General features: G+C 50.7%; 1 protein-coding gene across 1 annotated transcript; it reads left to right on the forward strand.

Moving 5' to 3' along the window:
- Nucleotides 1-6,997: 6,997 nt before the first annotated feature.
- On the forward strand, nt 6,998-18,154 carry RHOG (ras homolog family member G). The gene is made up of 2 exons (XM_040258695.1): nt 6,998-7,167; nt 16,934-18,154. Exon 2 carries the CDS (start codon nt 16,994-16,996, stop codon nt 17,567-17,569), a length of 576 nt encoding a protein of 191 aa, XP_040114629.1. The 5' UTR covers nt 6,998-7,167; nt 16,934-16,993; the 3' UTR covers nt 17,570-18,154.
- Nucleotides 18,155-18,193: the final 39 nt, after the last annotated feature.

Here is an 18,193-nt window from a genome sequence, read left to right on the forward strand (position 1 = left end):
GGGCTGCAGCCCATGGGGTCGCTAGGAGTCGGACACGAGCAACTTCCTTTTCACTTTTCACGTTCATGCATTGGAGAAGGAAATGGCAACCCACTCCAGTGTTCTTGCCTGGAGATTCCCAGGGATGGGGGAGCCTGGTGGGCTGCTGTCTCTGGGATCCCACAGAGTCGGACACAACTGAAGCGACTTAGCAGCAGCAGCAGCAGGGCTGAGGGGAAGGGACGATAGAAAATTGTTAAGATATAGTTTCCATTTTGCAAGATGAAAAGAGCTCTGGAAATTGGTTGTCAAACAATATGAATGTACTTAACACACTTAACATGTAAATTTCATGTTATGTGTATTTTACCACAATTAAAAATAAATGGTATCTGAAAGCAAAAACCATGGCCTGGACAACAGGAGAAACATTCTTGTCTCATCTCTGACTCCCAGATCACGATGTGACATCAGAAAAGCTAGTTTCCCTCTGAATCTCAGTCTCCCCAAATATAGGATGGGTTATTGATCCAGTTCAGTTTTAATATTCTATAAGGTAGGAAAGGACTTTCCTGGTAGCTCAACTGGTAAAGAATCCACCAGCAATGCAGGAGACCTGGGTTCAATCCCTAGACTGGGAAGATCTCCTAGAGGAGGGAACGGCAACCCACTCCAGTATTCTTGCTTGGAGAATCCCCATGGACAGAGGAGCCTGGAGGGCTATAGTCCATGGGATTGCGAAGAGCTGGACACAACTGACCAACTAAGCACAGCACAGCAAGGTAGGAAAAACCTGAGACCTCATGGATCTTTCTGGATAATTGTGTTCTCATCTAAATGTAGCCTCCATAAGAGCCCCTCATCACATTGTGAGTCTTAGGAGGAAACCAAGCAATTGGTTTTGCTTTGTTTTTTCATCTTGGTGTCTTCTTTTTTTTTTTAATGTTGGGTTTTTTTGGCTGCACTGGGTCTTCACTGCCACATGTGGGTTTTCTCTAGTTAAGGTGTGCGAGGGCTTCTCTAGTTGCAGCACACAGGCTTAGTTTCCCAGCCAGGGATCAAATACGAGTCCCTTGTATTGGAGGGCAGATTCTTAACCACTGGACCATCAGGGAAATCTTCTCAATGTTTTACTAAAACCTATATACCAAGGCTTTACCATATGCTGAGATTACCTCCCTTGCATCACTCTACATTCAGCAGATGTTGGCTAAATCAAACTGATTAACAATTTTTATGCCTCTATACCACTATTTGCAAGAGCTTTCACATCTATTATCTTATCTCTCCCTCACAAGACCTCTGCTAAATAAGTCAGAGTCTACACTTATTCTACAGATGAAGAAACTGAACCTAAGAAGATGAATTGTGTCATGTTCTCTTTCTCCTTTGGGATTTCCTCCCCATCCTTCAGTTCTCAGTTCAAGTGATATAAATCAGCCATGCCTTGACCACTGATGACAGTATAGCATGAACCAAAAGCTATGATTTGTCAAAAATAATAATAATAAAGTCAGCTCAAAAGTCACCTTCCTTCCTTTGACTCCCTCCTTGACTTACCTTGTCTCTCCAGTCTTCTGCTATACCTTAGGGTACTTAAATAGCTAAATTATAATTATCTAGTAAGTATCTGTCTTCCCCATTAGCTTCTGAGCTCATCAAGGAATTCATTTCGTTTACCATTGTATACTCTCAGGCTAGGACCGTACTCAGTACAGAGGTGGTACTCGATAAAAGTGAATGAATGAATGATGTGTGTTCTTTATAGTAGCTTAGCTGTCCTTTCTCTACACCAGAGGGTTTCTGATTACCAATAGCTTTCATCTGGAAAGTGAGAATCTTCAGTAGAAGTGTGCTAAAGAGTCCTAAATCTGCTCAGAAAAATTTAGGAATCCGTGAGTTTAAGCTGTATTATCTATCAGTGCTGCTCCCTGGTGTCCAAAAATGGCAAGTACAGTTATCACTAAGAAGCTGCCCAAAGTCTGGCTGAGTAGCGAATGAGGACAGAAATCTTGGCTTCTAACAATTCTTTCCAGGCCAGCTTCACAAAGAGAATCATCTCTTTGTGAAGAGATGATTCTGCTTTGCAGAAGCAGTGCTAGACTCTTAATGCCAATGTTCATTAATTTGACATCTATTGAGCCCCTGTTTGTAACAACCCAGTTCATACCCAGATTTTAGGGGAAATACATAGATGAAGAGTAATCAGAACTTGTTGATAATGTCTTGAGACAAAATCGATATGGGGCAGGTGAAGGAACATAGAATTACACAAGTAACTGCCTACAGCAGTCAGAGAGGCTGTGCACAAGCACTGAGGGAAGAGGAGGGTGTCTGGAGTCACACTGCCTAGATTCACATCCTGGCTCTGCTGCATGACTCTGGGAAAGCTGAGCCGCTCCTGGAAAATACCAAGGCTAAAGAAGAAAGAATTTCCCAGAGGGGAGTATGCCAGATGACCTAGGTACCACCTGGTTTGGAGAATCTCAAAGATGCAAAGGTGTCCTGGAGGCAAACAGGACAACTATTGTACTGCCTGTCTGAGAGGAAGGACACTCCTGAAGGACTGGGCATGTGCTTAGTTTCCCCTCCCCCCATCCAGTTATTTCCTTAGAAGGAATCAAGAACAATGGATCGGAGGATACAATGGATCAAAGGATGCAACTCCAGAAATTTGTTTCATTTGCCACTTCCCGTTTGTTCTTTCTGCTATCTCCTGTTCTATCCATCGTGTTCTCATTTCATGAAATGAAACCTTGTGTTTATCTTTGGGGGTAGCAGTAAGAAGAGTGAGGAGGGGAAGACTCCCATTTCTACTCACCCAGGTTGAGAAAGGGAAGACCAGGGAATCCAGACAGTTGAGTCCCTGGAGCCACATCAGAGAAAAAGAGCTCAGATATGTTGTCTCAGACTGTAAAGTATGAGCCTACAAAGCAGGAGACCTAAATTAGATCCCTGAGTCAGGAAGATCCCCTAGAGAAGGGAATGACTACCCACTCGAGTATTCTTGCCTGAAGAATCCCATGAACAGAGGAGCCTGGTGGGCTACCATCCACGGTGTCGCAAAGAGTTGGACACAACTGAGCAACTAAGACTTTCAGATTTAGGGTTAGCTTGAAGAGGTTGGGACTAGGACTGAGCAGAAGATCCTATGTGCTACTGGTGGGCTATGGAAGCTGGAACTCAGTGAGGACCAGGCTGGAAAGATTCATTTGGAAAACATCAGGGCAGGGGTGAGATCAGTGAGGGCCTTTCTCCTCCTCTCTGTCTCCATCTTGTGCTTTTAGGGGAACTGAGTCAGCTTTAGCATTTGACCTTGAGAAAGAAGGAAAAATTATCAGGGGGAATAACTTGAAAACAACATGAGTGAATGGAGAAATTAAGTAATGTTTATTCATTGTACCCTGGGCAGTCTGCTAGACTCTTGGCTTGCTTATTTCGTTGAATCCTCATAATCCCACAAAGTACACAGTATTGTCATTCTGACTTTAAAATGAAACTAAATGTCTCTATCATATACTCTTACAGCACTCTGTACTTTTGAATCATTACCTGTTTAAGATTTATCTTCCTCGCTAGTTACATCAGGATAGGCGCTTGTCTTTTTGTTTTCACCACTGCATCACTGGCATGTGACACTATACCTGGCCCAGAGGTTTTCAATAAATATGTATTTAAGGAATGAATAAGAGAGGTCATGTGACTTGTCAAAAGCTACAAGGTAAGCGGTACAACCAGGATTTGAATCCAGGACCGTTTGCCTCCAGAACCTGTCTCTGACCTCTCTATCCAACCTCACCAAGTCCTTTCATATGTTGTTTCACTTCTAAATGTCCTAGCTCAGTGACCTTTTCTCTCAGCTGCTTGTGAACACAAATGTACACTGTCTACCAAGTATTCACCTGTTCAGGTAAAGCAAATGAAAGAAACAGCCCATCTGGGGTTGTGCCCTCTTCTACCCTCTTTGTCTCATCATCTTCTTCCTCCAAGAAGCCTTTATAGACACTCCACCTATCTACCTGTTTCCCTCTCCTCTGGCCTTATTGGCCCTTCCTAAACCCATGCCATAAAAGCAGCCTCAACTCACCTGGCCTCTGACGCATCCATACAAATTAGTTATGGTTTATTAAGGCAATTTTGTTCCACAATATACTGAAGGCAAATGTGTGCTCAGGCCTGTCTGTGCCAGGCCCAGTGGGTGGACACTGAGATGAATCAGACACAAACTCAAAGGACGTATATTTAGTGGAAAAGGCAGACATTAGACACAGATACAATTAACAGGAGCACAAAGCAAGATGACCTAAATGGTATTAAAGAAGTATGAGCAATATGTTACATGCATAAACCTTAATTACTTAATGATTATTTTGAAGAACATAATCATAGAAGGTCACAGCTCAAAGGTATCATCTTGGTTCAGCTTCTTGCTTTCCAGTGGAGGATTCTGGGATCCAGAGTAAGGCAAGACCTCATCTAAAGTTTCACAAGCCAGTCTGACTGAGCCAAGACTAGACTTCAGTTCTTCTGAAGCCTAGCCCAGGGCCCTTTCCTTGTCTGTGATTAGCTTGATATGTAGCAGTCCTGGATCCCATTGGATCGTGATATTCTCAAGGCCAAGTCAGGTTCTCCCACCAAAGCAAGCTGAACCAGGACCAGGCATGAACAAGACCAATGCCTTAGGAAATGCAGTCATCCCAGGCTGCCAATCCAGGCTTTTGGTCTCCTGCACCTATCTTTACCGCTATGCTTCTAAAATTGACTTTCAAATATTTTTGCAAAAAAAAATTTTTTTAATGAGACTTTTATTCAGAACACTAGTATATACGTTAGATAATAGCAAACCAATTCTAGTTGAAGGGAAGGAAGGCCAGAGCCCCACTATTTTCCCACCCTCAAGTCCTGGGAAGAGAACTTTAGAAACACAGTTCAAAAACTTTTGTTCTAGGACACAATTTTTAATGGCTTTATGAAAGCCATTTTAGTATGTGGTCCTCCACTGAACCCTGTCTTTAATGGGAACTCACAATGCTTCCTTCATCATCAGATGCCAAGCATCAGCCATGGGCTCCCATTAGAATATGGAAGAAAATCAGATTTTCCCCTTGTCTTTCCTGGTTTCTTCTCCTCCACAGAGAGGAGTATGTCCCAAGTGTTGTGGGGAGAGAGGAGAGAGACCCAAATTCTGCCTGGAGGTTCTGAGGATCCTTGAGCAGAAAAATCATGGAGAATGAATTCATCCACTCAGTCATTTACCAGCCTGAATCTGATGGAGGTTTTAACATCTCTGTCCCCATACCCACTAGCTACATGTACCATCAAGCATTTGAAATGTGTCTAGCTAAAATTCAGATGTACTCTAAGTGTAAAACATACACTAGATTTCAAAGACTTAGCACAAAAAAAGAATGTAAAATAGCCTATTCATTTTCCTAATCAATAATTTTATACTGATTACATGTTGAAGTTGAATGACAATATTTTGCGTATGTTGGGCTAATAAAAATATATTAGTAAAATTAAAATTTACCTGTTTCTTTTTAATTTAATTGGGGGAAGGACTTACAGCTGGTGGGGTCTTAGTTCCCTGACCAGGGACTGAACGGGTGTCCCCTGCAATGGAAGGGTGGAGTCCTAACTACTGAACTGCCAGGGAATTCCTTCTTTTTACTTTTAAAAAAATGTCAGCACTAGAAAATTTTAAGTTACATATGTGGCTCACATTTCGACTAGACAGCACTGGGAGAGACCACCAAGTGCAAGGCAGAGGTGGCGTGTGTGTGTGTGTGTGTGTGTCTTGTTGGAGGCAGTGGTCCATTAAGGACAGATTGTGAAAGGCTGAGTCTATTTCTCCTGGCAGTCGATACAGAAGTTAGGCGGAAGGAATAGAATGCACAAAGACCCAAAGATGTGGGCAGGCACGTTGTGTTTTGGGAACTCATTCTTACATTAACATGATTTTTAAAAAGAGGAAAAGAAGCATTTGTTGAGTGTTTACTGTGAGCCAGCCACTGGCAGCAGGCCTTTTACATCCATTCTCATCTTCACAACTACAGGATGAAGGGGATGTCATTCTATATTGCCAAAGATAGAATGGAGGCTCAGAAGAGTTGAACAGTTTATTCTAAGAGTTGTTCTTCCTCTTTCTCTGGAAAGCCTCTTGGAGACAAGGAGCCTTTCGTTAACGTCTCTGTTTTCCTCCACAGCACCTAGCACGCAGCCCTCCACGTGGTAGGCACTCAGAAAGTTTGTGTTGGACGAAGAATATTTTCTCAAGTCAGAGCTCCACGCGCAAGGCCTAAGAGCAGAAGCACCAGAGGGCGCCCACGAGTCCGCCCACCCGCCCGTCCCCAGGGCCCCGGCAGGATTCAGGACTGGGTGCGGTCCTTCTGTCCCAAGCAGTTGCGCGCCCCAGCGAGAAGAGGGGGCGAGGGGAGCCCCACGTCCTGGCCCCGCCCCGCTTCTTCCCCGGAGCCCAGGCGCGCGGAGCCGCCGGGTGCGGAACGACGACACGACATCCTGTTTTTGGGGCCCGCGGCTCCGCCTGCGCCTCTGCTGATCTTGTCTTTCCCCGGGTGCTGACGCCAGCTCCCCTTCCCCCAGTCTCCGCACCCTTCCCAGGGGTCTGGGGCCTTCCCACTGCTGAATCACCGCCACCCCGCGCTCCCCCGGGGCTCGGGGCAGGGGTGGGGACTGTCCCAGCCGGACCCATTCTGGCCAAATCCCAGCCTGGCCCATCGCTCGATCCCGGGGCTTGACTGAAGGCACCAGGCCTAGGGGCGCCCGTTCTCAGCATCTTCTCGCAGGGGTGGGTGGGGGCAAGATACGGTGAGAGGGGCACAAAACCCAAGCGCCTAGGCTAGGGCCTCTGCTGGGGTGAGGGCGGCAAGAAGGAGACTGGGAGGACTGACCTTAGACGCCCTGACCTAAAGGGCCTCAGAGGTAAAGGGCTGGGGTGAGGGAGCCAGCACCCGGCCGGGGGCCCACCGGCTGGGGGCGACCCGGGATAGGGGGGACCGGCCCGCGGACTTCCTGGTCGGGCCCCGCCCCGGCCCGGCCCGCTCCCGCGCCCCGCCCCGCCGGCGGGCCCGCCCCCCCCACTTCCTCCGGCCTCCCGCTCTCACTTCCTTCTCGATCCCCGAGCCGCTGCCGCCGCCCCCAGCTCCCCCGCAGCGGGGAGGGCACCAGGTGAGGCCCGGCCCCGGCCGGCGGGCTGAGGGTCCGGGGAAAGGGAGCCCGCCCGGCCCGGGACTGGACGCGAGCGCAGGCCCGGGAAGTTTGGCTTCGGGAGGCCGCAGCGGGAGGTGCTCGGCTCGCTCCAAGCTGGGCGGGTGCGGCCGGCCGGGCGGGGCGGGGACGGGCACGGGCCACTGCGAGCCGGCGACGGCTCCGGGAGGGTGGGGGTCCTGTACCGATGGCGGCGATACTGGCCCCCGGGAGCCGCGAGGGACTCCTGAGGTCGCAGGGGCTCCCACTCCGAGAGAAAAGTCTCTTGAGGGGAAGAGCTCCGAGCTGGGAGATGAGACTCAGAGATGGGGTCCCCCCAGGAGTTGCGGGAGGGCTGTTCTGAAGTGTATTGAGGGGAAGGGGCCCCTGGGCTAGAGAACTGCTTTGGCAGTTGTGACACTCGTGAGGTAGAGAGAGAGGCAGTCTGTTGCCTCTGAAGCCCTGGGCTGCGGAGAAGGAGCTCCTTCCCTGGAAGATCGAGGCCGGTCCAGACTGCAGCCCAAGGTCCTGTGTGCTCAGGAGGGTGGGGGAGCCCCGGTCGACCCAAGTGCTTCTCTCCGTGTGGCTCTATCTGAAGCAAAACCTCTCTATCTGTGGAACGGAGAAAAAGTATTGTAGTGAGCAAACATCGGCTGTGCCTAGCTGGCCGATGCCTGGCACTGCTCATTGGCGGGGTAGACGGAGGAAGGCAAGGAACCAGGTCTTCCCCTGTTACAGAAGTGGAAGGGCTCTTACTCGGAGGTGCTGATCATCCTTAGCGAGAGGGCCTCACTGAGAGCAGGACTTTTTTTAGGAGATGGAGAGAATAGGGCTTCTGGGAGGCCACAAAGACTCTAGCCTTGGAAAATGATGAGCCATCTCCTAGTCTTCCCTCCCCGCCATTGTTAGTCCCTGAATTCTACAAGTTCTCATTCTGTCTTCCTCCATTCCTTCTTCAGACTCTACCCTCGAACCCTTTGTCACCCTCTTCTCGTATCCTCTTCAGCTGCTTTTCCCCCAAACACACAGTCATGCCTGGCCCCTGACCTCTCCCCTGCCCTGCTTCTCTGTCCATCCTTGTCCTCTCCCTGTGGCCTCCCTGCTCCCTTCCTTGCCCAGCTTCTGGCTCCACACACATATCCACCCTCTTGATTCTTCTGTCTGCCCTCACTATGATGGATCCCTGTCTTCTTCCCTTTCAATAACGAATCTCCAGCTTTGGGGAACTGGACCACCCTAGTTCAATGAGGTGGGCTGCAGCCTCCCCTTGATAAAAGTGATGAAGGGTTTGGAAAACCTGTAGATGTGTATGTGCGTGCAAGTGTCTACACGTACATATCTTTATCTTTGGGAGACAAAATAACTGCCCTCAGCCTTGAGAGGGCCCAGAGCAGGGGAAGCCAGCAGAATGAAGGGAACCTGCAGTGGGTGAGGTTGTGGTTAGGTAGGAGGAAGCAGTCTGTAGCATTCGGAGTATCAGGGTAGAGTGACACAATATTGAATAGGACTGGTGAGAGAGGCTGTGGGAAATCAAAATCTCCCAGACGCTTAGGTGCTTGGTCAAGAGGCCAGGCCTGGAGCCTGGGGGACAGCCTAAAGGTCCCTGACTCCGTTGCTCACTGGTTCCAGCACTGCCTGGTGGGGAGAAGGGGACCAGTCAGCTAGGTGTGATGGAAGGAAAGTACAGGGTTCAAGAGGGAAGACTATGGCTGGTTTAACTTCAATCTTAAATGTCTTAGTTACAGTTCAGGAAAAAAAGAGGGGTATGAGGCAAAGGTGTCTTGCCTGCTCTTTCCTGCTGCTTTCAGGGCCTGCCCAGGCCAGATTCCCACGTGCCCTGGGCTGCATCAAAGCCTTGGTGACCAGGAAGCTCTCTAGAGTTGTGCTTACCCCTCTTTCTCAGGCATCCTTAATATTCCCTCTCTCACCTAAGAGCTTATTCCCTCTCTTTCACGGATTTCTTCCAAGTCTAACTGAAATCCAGCCTGGCTCTTTGTAAGCCTTGCTGTCTCCATTCTAGAGCCTTTGGGATGCATGCTGAGAGATCGTGCTTCCCTCTGCCTTCTCAGGCCTACTCTATTCATTTCTCTCCACTAGAAGAGAAGTGGAGGAGAGCAAGTGCTACTTTTGTGGGATTCCCAAGCACAGCTAGGTTTAAGGACCATTCCTGTACCCCATTATGTCTCCTTCCCTTCTTACAGTTGTCTGTTCCCATGATTGTTTCCTCCTCCGCACTCCTGTCTGTCCTACTGACATTCTGGGAGGTATAGAGGTTTGGCCCCAGCAGGAAGTCCCAAGGACCTGCATAAAAATCCCAGCTCAGGGGAGGACATATATGCAAGGAATTTCCCAGCATCAGGGCTCAGTTAAAAAACCACCCAGGAGTCCTGACTTCCCACCTACCAAACCAGTACTTATTTTAGATAACTGAGCAACCAACAGGATTCTAAGAGTAAAAATAGGATGGATGAAACAGGGGTTCTCCCAGACAAAACCTGGCCCCACTGAAGGTTTGAGCTAATTGCATGGAAGTCACCACCAGAAAAATATAACCAAGGTGGGAGGAATCTAAGTGGGGAAATATTTTGCAGAGGGTGGGGGTGAGGAATACGTACCTGCTATAGGATGCTGCCATTGAGGTCTTGGCCAAAAAAACTATGGTCAGGGTCTCTTGACATGAAGAGAAGTGACTCAGGTCAAGATCCTGGTTGAGGATCTAGGATACGGAGAGTTGTTTCTGGCAAGATGTTACGGCAGATGAAGTGGCTGGTGTAAATTTTTAGGGGGTCATGAGCAGGAAGATTTGAGAGGTTGTGGCTGTAGTGAGACAGTTGGGAAGATATTAGAATGCAGGTAGCTGAGCAACTGAAAAGAAGATGGGGGCCCAGACTAAAGACCCCTCCTGCATACACAGTGTATACCTGTGAGTGTTGAGGCTCATAGGGTTCTGTGAAAAGGGAAACCAAAGACAAAGCCTGAGCCGCCTCCCCAGAACAGATTGGTTTTCCTGTCCAGGGTCCAGCTTCCTCTTTTGTCCTCATGTCATGGGGGTAGGGCATCTCCCCCAGAGCTCAAGCCTAGAGGAGGCTCTCCTCAGCTGGGACAGGGTGGCTGGCTGTCCAGTAATGTCAGTTCTGAATCACGGATGCCCCAGCACTAGGCATGAGGGCCTGAAAGCAAAACAGGCTCAGATGTCAACCTGGCCCCTTTGGCCCATTTCCTGAAGGGATAAACCATGGTAGGGTCATCCTGAATGAGGTCAGAGCAGTGGGCCCATTCCTAGGCTAGAGGTCAGGAGACTCAGGTCCTTGTCCTGGATTTACTCGCAGTCCTGTGTATAACTCTCGTCAGCTTTCTGTCTTGTGGCTCAGCTTCAGAAGTAAGGAGTTGCCTATCAGTAGCTCCAAAGAGCATACGGAATACTGATAGCTGACTCTCCTTCCCTCAAGAAGCTCCTCAGGGCAGGGCCCCCAACTCTGGACCCCACCTTGAACAGGTCTAAGTAGCTGTCTGGGTGTGTGGCCCCTTTCCCCAAAGCACAAGAGAAGAGGCCAGAGAGTCAGGGACTTTGCCAGGGGACAGCAACATGGGGGAGTACCCGATGCCCGGCTCCAGCTCTGCCCCACTGACAGTGGAAAATAGATGCCGGAGTTTCCTCCCTGATGTTTTTTTCCCTTGTGGAAACCCCCTCAGGTCTGGGGTGGTGTTGAAGTGACTGGGCAGCCCTGGGTCTCTGGGTATTTTCAGGTGGGGAGGCAGGATTGGGAGGATGGCACTTCTGTACAGCCTCGTGTGAAATGAGCAGAGGCAAAGGAAGTGCCACTTCACGAGGCTTCCGTGGGGCCCCAGGACTGCTGAGCTGCTGTTAGTGGGGAGGAGGAAGGAGGAGGAAGCAAGTGTTCAGCCTTCCTCTGTGCTGCCTGGTGGGGGAGGGGGGCAGCCTCCTCAGCTCCCCAAGCCTGCTGCGCTGGCCCTGGGGCTGGCTGTATGTGGAGCACCCCAGGTACTCCGGCACCAGGAGAAGAAGGAGAGGAGCTGGGACTGAGTGAAAGGGTCCCAGCCTCCCTCAGCCCTTCCAGCTATAGCTGTCTTGTACCCTCCTCCTCCCCAGTCCCTAGTGGGTAGACTCAACTCCCTCCATCTCCTACTCTGTCTGCAGAGTGCAGGATCCTCCACTGGGGGCTAAAGGGTGGAGAATGGCAAGAGGTGGAGAATTCTCCAGCGTGAATTTTTTTTTTTTTTAAGGCTGGGAACTAGGCTGTCTCGGGTTCTGTCCCTGCTGATGGGAGAAGGGGAAGAAAAAGCAAGACTCAGCCCTTGGCTTGGTCCCAGCCCCATGCTGACCTCATGTCTCCCCCAGCTTCCTCCTGCTAGCCCAGCTGCAGCCCCTTTGAGCCTCTTTGTACCATCCCTCTCCTACTCCCCCCTTCAAACAAACAGACAGACTGGCAGAACTTCTGAAGCTGTTTCTAACACTGACCATGACCCTGACCTCATCTTTGACCAGCCCTGGTCTTCAGATATTCCCAGCCCTTAGCCTCATCAGTACCACTTTTCCTACCCATCTTCCTCATCACCACTGGACTAGAGCTATGCCTGCTCCAACCCCTCTCACTCTTCCAGCTGAGGGACAGGGCACTCCCTCAGTTACCCTAAATCATACTCAAGGGGAAGAAGTTAGTTACCCTTGTCTAGTGTCTCCTGGGCCTGGAGGCTCGTCCTTCTTCCCAGAATCACAGTCTGAATTGATGAGAGAGGAGGTGTGTGTCAGTCTGCAGGTTTTGCTCAGCCCTCTGCTGGGCTTGTGGAAGTAGGCAGGACAGATTTCCCTCCTCATGAAGCTTGCATTAGTTCAGCACAATGAACCTAAATAACAGTACTGGGGGAGGTGGGACAGAAGAAGGGATGGTGTCCTTGAGAAACTGGGGAATGGAGCTGGGCCCTGAAGGACTGGGAGGCTGTGGAGTGGGTTGACAGTGGAAGGGGAGCAGAATCCCAGGAAGAGGAACTCCCATGTGCAAAGACATGAAGGACAGATTGAGGTCATTCAGCTATTTACTGACAGCCACTGCGTGCCATGCTTAGCCCAGGAAGACAGAGCCAGGACCTTACCCTCTAGGCCCTCCCAGTCTAGTGACAAGAGATTCAGATAAGCTTCCACGTGACTGAGATAGAATGCACCTGTGACAAAACCAGGACCCAGACCTTGGATGGACTAACTCATTTGTGACTTGGGTGGTTTACAAAAAAACTTCCCTGGAGGAGGTGGCAGTGGTGCTTGGCTCTAGAGGACAAATTAGGGGATTCTTTGAGGCAGTTGCAGTCTTTTTAGCTGCTGAGTGGTGGACTGAAGGGTGGAAATGGGGGAGAAATGCTGGATTCTCACCAGGACAGTGAATGTGGCTACTTGATGTGTTTTACGGAAGAGAATGTGGAGGCTGCTTGTGGAGAGGATCTGGGTGATGTGGCCAGAGCCTAGGATCAGAATACCCCGAGTGATGTATGGTTAGGGTGAGTTTCAGGGAGGACTGCAGGAGGGGATCTCCCATGTCAGGGAGGCAGATTAGAAGGCTCCAGTAAGTTCCCACTGCCTTCATACTCCCCCAGCTCTTAGGGCCTATTCCTCCCCTCCCCCACTCCCAGTTGGGACACTTCCCCTGCTACAACTGCCACAGAGATCTGGCAATCAGGCAATACACTGCTTCCTTCCCCTCCCCCATTCTGGGCCTGCCTGGGCCACACCCCAAGACCAGTCCCCACTGGGTACAGGCTAGGCTCTGGGGACTATGCTCAGATAGGATGAGCCCCTTGGACTGTGTTCCCTGTGGGAGCCAGGTCGAACTGGTACTGGGAGAAAAGATTCTTGCCTATCCCAGTCAAAGCTTTTGGCTGCCACTTCTGTCCAGTAAGATTCAGCACTGCAATTTGGACTATGGAGGTGTCAGTCCAGTTCTGGGCTTCTGACCTGTTTATGCAGATCTCAGTAACTGAAACAGAAGCAAGCAGATCAGAAGCCTGTTCTCAGCTTTTTGGTGGGGGAGTCGAGGAGATCAAGCTTCAGTATTGGTCCCGGGGGCATCCACAAGCTAAGGAACTTGTATGTGACTACTACAGAAGGAGAATGACTCAGAGCCAAAGAAGGGTTACCAGGGTGGCCATACTGTGGAAGTTCAAAGAAAGGAGAATTCAGTAGCCTCATGAGACCATGAGACTTAAGCTAGGCCTTGAGTCAGGAAGATTTGAGAGGGGACAAGGAGTGGCAGCAGAGAGAACAAGAGGAAAAGTTCAGAGGCCAGAATGATCCTGGCCTGTTTACATAGGACAGTGAAGACCCCTCTGGAGCAGGGAACTCCCATTTCAAAGTACCTGCTTAGTACATACACATTGTGGATCAATGCACTTCATCCATATAACAGCCTTATAAGGTTGATACTATTACCTAGCTCATCATGGCAGAACTAGGATTTAAACCCAGCTCTGTGGAATGTGTAGAGTACTCAGTCACTCAGTTGTGTCCGACTCTTTGTGACCCCTTGGAATGCAGCCTGCCAGACCCCTCTGTCCATGACATTCTCCAGGCAAGAATACTGGAGCAGTTGCCATTAACTTCTCCAGGGGATCTTGACCCAGGGATCAAACCCGAGTCTTCTGCGTTGCAAGCGGATTCTTTATCTGACTCCAAAACCTTTGCCAGGTTATGAAGAACTCTGAAAGCCAAGATGAGGGACCAGGCATGATCTGAATTAAGCTGGGAATAGAAAGCCAGAACAAGTCATTATAATATGGCTAAGACTATACAAATCTGCAAATGTTTATTTACACACTAAACAAAAGTTCTTTTTTTTTTTTTTTTTAGTGGCCTAGTGAATAAGTTACAGTCAATCCCCCAACCCCAGGCAGGCCGTTGTCCTTGTCTATCCTCCTACAGCATTGACTGTTCCTTTATCCTGCATGGTACAGGCTAGATCCTACCTTTTGAGCGTGTGCCCTCCTTAAATGAGCTATGGGAACTTATTTGACCCAGTTCAGGCCATAGGTGTTCAGAGAAAAGAGCTGCCCTGGGAGAGAGGATAAGGGTCTGAACTATCCCTGAATGGGGAGAAGTGGGCTGCCGCCACCTCTCAAGCACCTGTGTACTCAGTGATTCCTGCCTCTTGGTATGAAAGGCTTTGCCTTTGCCACCTTCTCTGTGCAGCCCACGTCCAAGTTTATAAAGCACGTCCATCCCTGTGCCCGGGATCCTCACTGCTGCCCTTTGAGACAGGGAGGGTGAGTTTTATCACGCCTGTCATACAAATGAAGAAACTGAGGTTCCAGGAAGGGAAGGAAGTGAGTTACTGGCTTAAGGTCACAAAGTCAGCTGGTAAGGGTCACTTGGAGGCTGTGTGATACACTGAGGAAAGCAAAGGGCTTTGGATTGCAAAATTGGGAGTCTGTGTTTCAAAAAAAAAGGGAGGGGGGTCTATGTTGGGTCCTGTGCTGACTAGCTGTGTCATGTTGAGTTATTTTAACTGCTCTGGGTTTGTTTTTCCTCATCTGTAAGTATGAATAGTACCAGTGAGTTGTTAGGATGAAAAAAATGTGATACCATGTGATCTGTAAAGGGTTGTACCGTGGAGGGCTTTTAGTCAAGGGGCAGAGTCAGCAGGTGACCCCAGGAGGTCAGAGTCAGGGATCTGGTGCCCTTGGCCCTATGTTATAATGCCTCTGCCCTGCCGGTTTCTGGACACTACCTCCCTCGTGATCCTTTTCCGGTGTCAGTCCCTGTTCCCTCACCAGCCCGGAAGCTTCCTACTCCCTCCTCGCTCCTTTGAGGGCTGATTTACTGATTGCTGGTTGATAACCCCTCCCAAGAAAGCTGCCTGGAGCCAGCTGTACTCTGGTCTCTCAGGCCTTGTGACTGTCAGCCAGAGTCCCTTCCTGCCTGGGCCAGCCCAGTGCTGGGCTCGAGGGGAGGAGTTCCTGGTCACACAGGCATGCCCATTCCCCTGCTTTGTGTGCAGCTAAAGATTTACAGGCCTAGAGAGCATCTGCTCTTCGAGATGCTGGGTTCTCCTCAACCTTCCAGTGGACACGAGGAATGGCACCAACACCCCCTCCCAAGATGCTGTCTCTTTTCCCCCAAGGAAGAAGCCACAGAATGCTGAGAACATGAGCGTGCCCTGACTTGGGCTCAAGTGCCAAGGTCTTAGGCGTTTGCTGACTGACTCAACCTTCCCACCCCCACCCTGTGCTCCCAGGGGCCTTTCCTATCTCCATCATCTTGTCCCCTGCCCCCAGGCTCCTTAATATCTCATCTCATCCACTTAGTATCCTTGCACAGGCTTTTTTCTCTCCATTTCACAGATTGGGAAACTGAGGCCCAGAGAGGGTAAGTGCCTCTTGCTTGGTTGCAGTGAGTTGGCAGCAGAGCAGCCCTGGGGCTAGGACTGGGCTAAGTTCTCTTGACTTCCAGTCCCAAATTCTCAAGTGCCCGAGGGTCCTTGTCTTCTTTCTGGACCCATACCCTTGAGGCCCTCTATCTGCTCTCCTGAGGCTGAACACACATTTATTCATGCAAATAAGATGGAAATATTTTTACTGTAAACCAGAGAGGCAGCCTCATAGAATGAACTCACTTCCCTCCCAGCTGGTCCCAGGGGAAGCTGGGGCCTGGGAGGGGGAGCTGGGAGGGACCAAGCCCCGGATTCTATGCAGGTTCCACACCACCAGGATTCCTTTTCTACTTTCCAGTGGTAGATCCCCCCTGCCCCCTCCAAATTGGAGTTTTGAGGCTTTGGGACCAATAGTTGAGAGGACAGGTGGGAGGATAAGGGTTGGCAGACCAGGGTACAGTTTCGCTGTGTATAAAGTGAAATGGAGAAGATGGGCCAGGGATGATAGCGCTTGGGTGGAGCAGGAGATAGCTAAGAGAACTGGGTGTGTCATACTGTCATACACAGAGCTGTCCCCTCCCAGGGAGCAGGGACCTGGTTGTGAGAGAGCTGCAGGGAAAGGAAGTCACATACTAGCCAGAAAAAGTCCCCCGTGGCTGAGAGGAAGTAGTCAATTAGAGGACTACCCTTGCCACAGCAGTATAAATAATCACAGGGTTTCCGGAAGCTCTGTTCTGTTCCAGAATTCGGAAGAGCAGTTCCTCACCTCGAGGCCCTGTGAGCTGCAAAGGTGACCAGGTGATGGTTGGAACAGGGACTCCTCTCAAACTTACCCCACAGATAATTACAGCAGCTGACTTATTTGCCACTTCCTGTGTGCCATGCCTCATGCCAAACACTCTCTACATGTTAGCTTATTTTATACTCTCTCCAGCTCTATCCCCATCTTACAGATGAGAAAATATGAGGCTTAGGAAACTTAAATATGTTGCCTGAGAATCATATTTGGCTAGTTGGTGGAGCTGTGATTAGACACCAGCACGTCTTCTCAGTGATAGTACCTAATGACACTGTGTTCTCTGCCCCAAAGTCCAGAAGCCCCTCAGATTCTTCAGAGGCACAAGCCGTGATCTCAGGAAAGGGATAGAAGATTAAGGGGAAAATCAAATTTTTGTCTTATTCTACTGTTCTTGAGCATCCTTGCTTGGTCTCAGGACCTGTCTCCCATTTTGTGTCTGTCTGTCTGTGGTCTGTCTTGATGGGACTGCAGGATGGTGTCAGGTTAAGAGAACTGGAGCTGGTTCCTCTCTGTATGCCCCCATCCTTTCTTCCCAGGATCCCTAACCAAGAGTATCTCTCTCATCTGTCCACAGGTCACTGCATCCAGAGGGGCCCAGAACAGGAAGGAGGCACAGCCTCCAGCTGCACCCACGATGCAGAGCATCAAGTGTGTGGTGGTGGGCGATGGAGCCGTGGGCAAGACATGCTTGCTCATCTGCTACACAACCAACGCCTTCCCCAAGGAGTACATCCCCACAGTGTTCGACAATTACAGCGCCCAGAGTGCAGTGGATGGGCGCACGGTGAACCTGAACCTGTGGGACACAGCGGGCCAGGAGGAGTACGACCGCCTCCGCACACTCTCCTACCCTCAGACCAACGTGTTTGTCATCTGTTTCTCCATTGCCAGCCCGCCCTCCTATGAGAATGTGCGGCACAAGTGGCATCCAGAGGTGTGCCACCACTGCCCTGATGTGCCCATCCTCCTGGTGGGCACCAAGAAGGACCTGAGAGCCCAGCCTGACACCCTGCGGCGCCTGAAGGAGCAGGGCCAGGCGCCCATCACGCCGCAGCAGGGCCAGGCGCTGGCCAAGCAGATCCACGCTGTGCGCTACCTCGAGTGCTCGGCCCTGCAGCAGGACGGCGTCAAGGAAGTGTTTGCTGAAGCTGTCCGGGCTGTGCTCAACCCCACGCCTGTCAAGCGTGGGCGGTCCTGTGTCCTCTTGTGACCCTGGCACTCAGCTTGGAGGCTGCCCCTGCCCGCCCCCCCCCCGCCCCAACCAGTTGTGCCTTTGTGCCTTGGCGCCTTGTCTGCCCCCAGCTGTGCCTTAAGGACTAATTCTGGCACCCCTTGCCAAGGGGGCTCCCCGAGTGCCTTTTTCTCCTGAAGGAGGCCCACAGGGAGAGGGGCTTTGGGCCCTGCCCCACTCTGCTTGGGAACACCAGGTATTCTTGAGAGCTCACCCAGGCCGAGGATGGGCCCCTCCCCAAGAAGCCAACCAGGTGCCCCCTCCCCACTTCCCCCTACTGACCAGATGTTGCTGCCTATTGTGGTGCCTTCTCTCAGGTTAGGAGCGCTCTGCCATCCCTAACCTCTCCCTCGCTGCTCTTCGATTGCTCCGCCCTCATGATGCGCTCTCCCTGCCCCAGAGAAGGAGCCACAGAATCCTAAGAAGATGAATGTGCCCTAACCTACCCTCATGTGCCTAAGCCTTAGCATCTGCTGACTGACTCAGCCCCACCCCCACTCCCTCCGGGCTCCTGGGGGCCCCTCCTACCCCCATCAGCATCAATAAAACCTCCTGTCTCCATGGCCCTGGCTCCTCCCTGTGTGCTGGGCATTGGGGGTTGGG

Source organism: Oryx dammah, unplaced genomic scaffold (genome assembly GCF_014754425.2).
Source record: "Oryx dammah isolate SB20612 unplaced genomic scaffold, SCBI_Odam_1.1 HiC_scaffold_17, whole genome shotgun sequence".
Lineage (NCBI taxonomy): Eukaryota > Metazoa > Chordata > Mammalia > Artiodactyla > Bovidae > Oryx > Oryx dammah.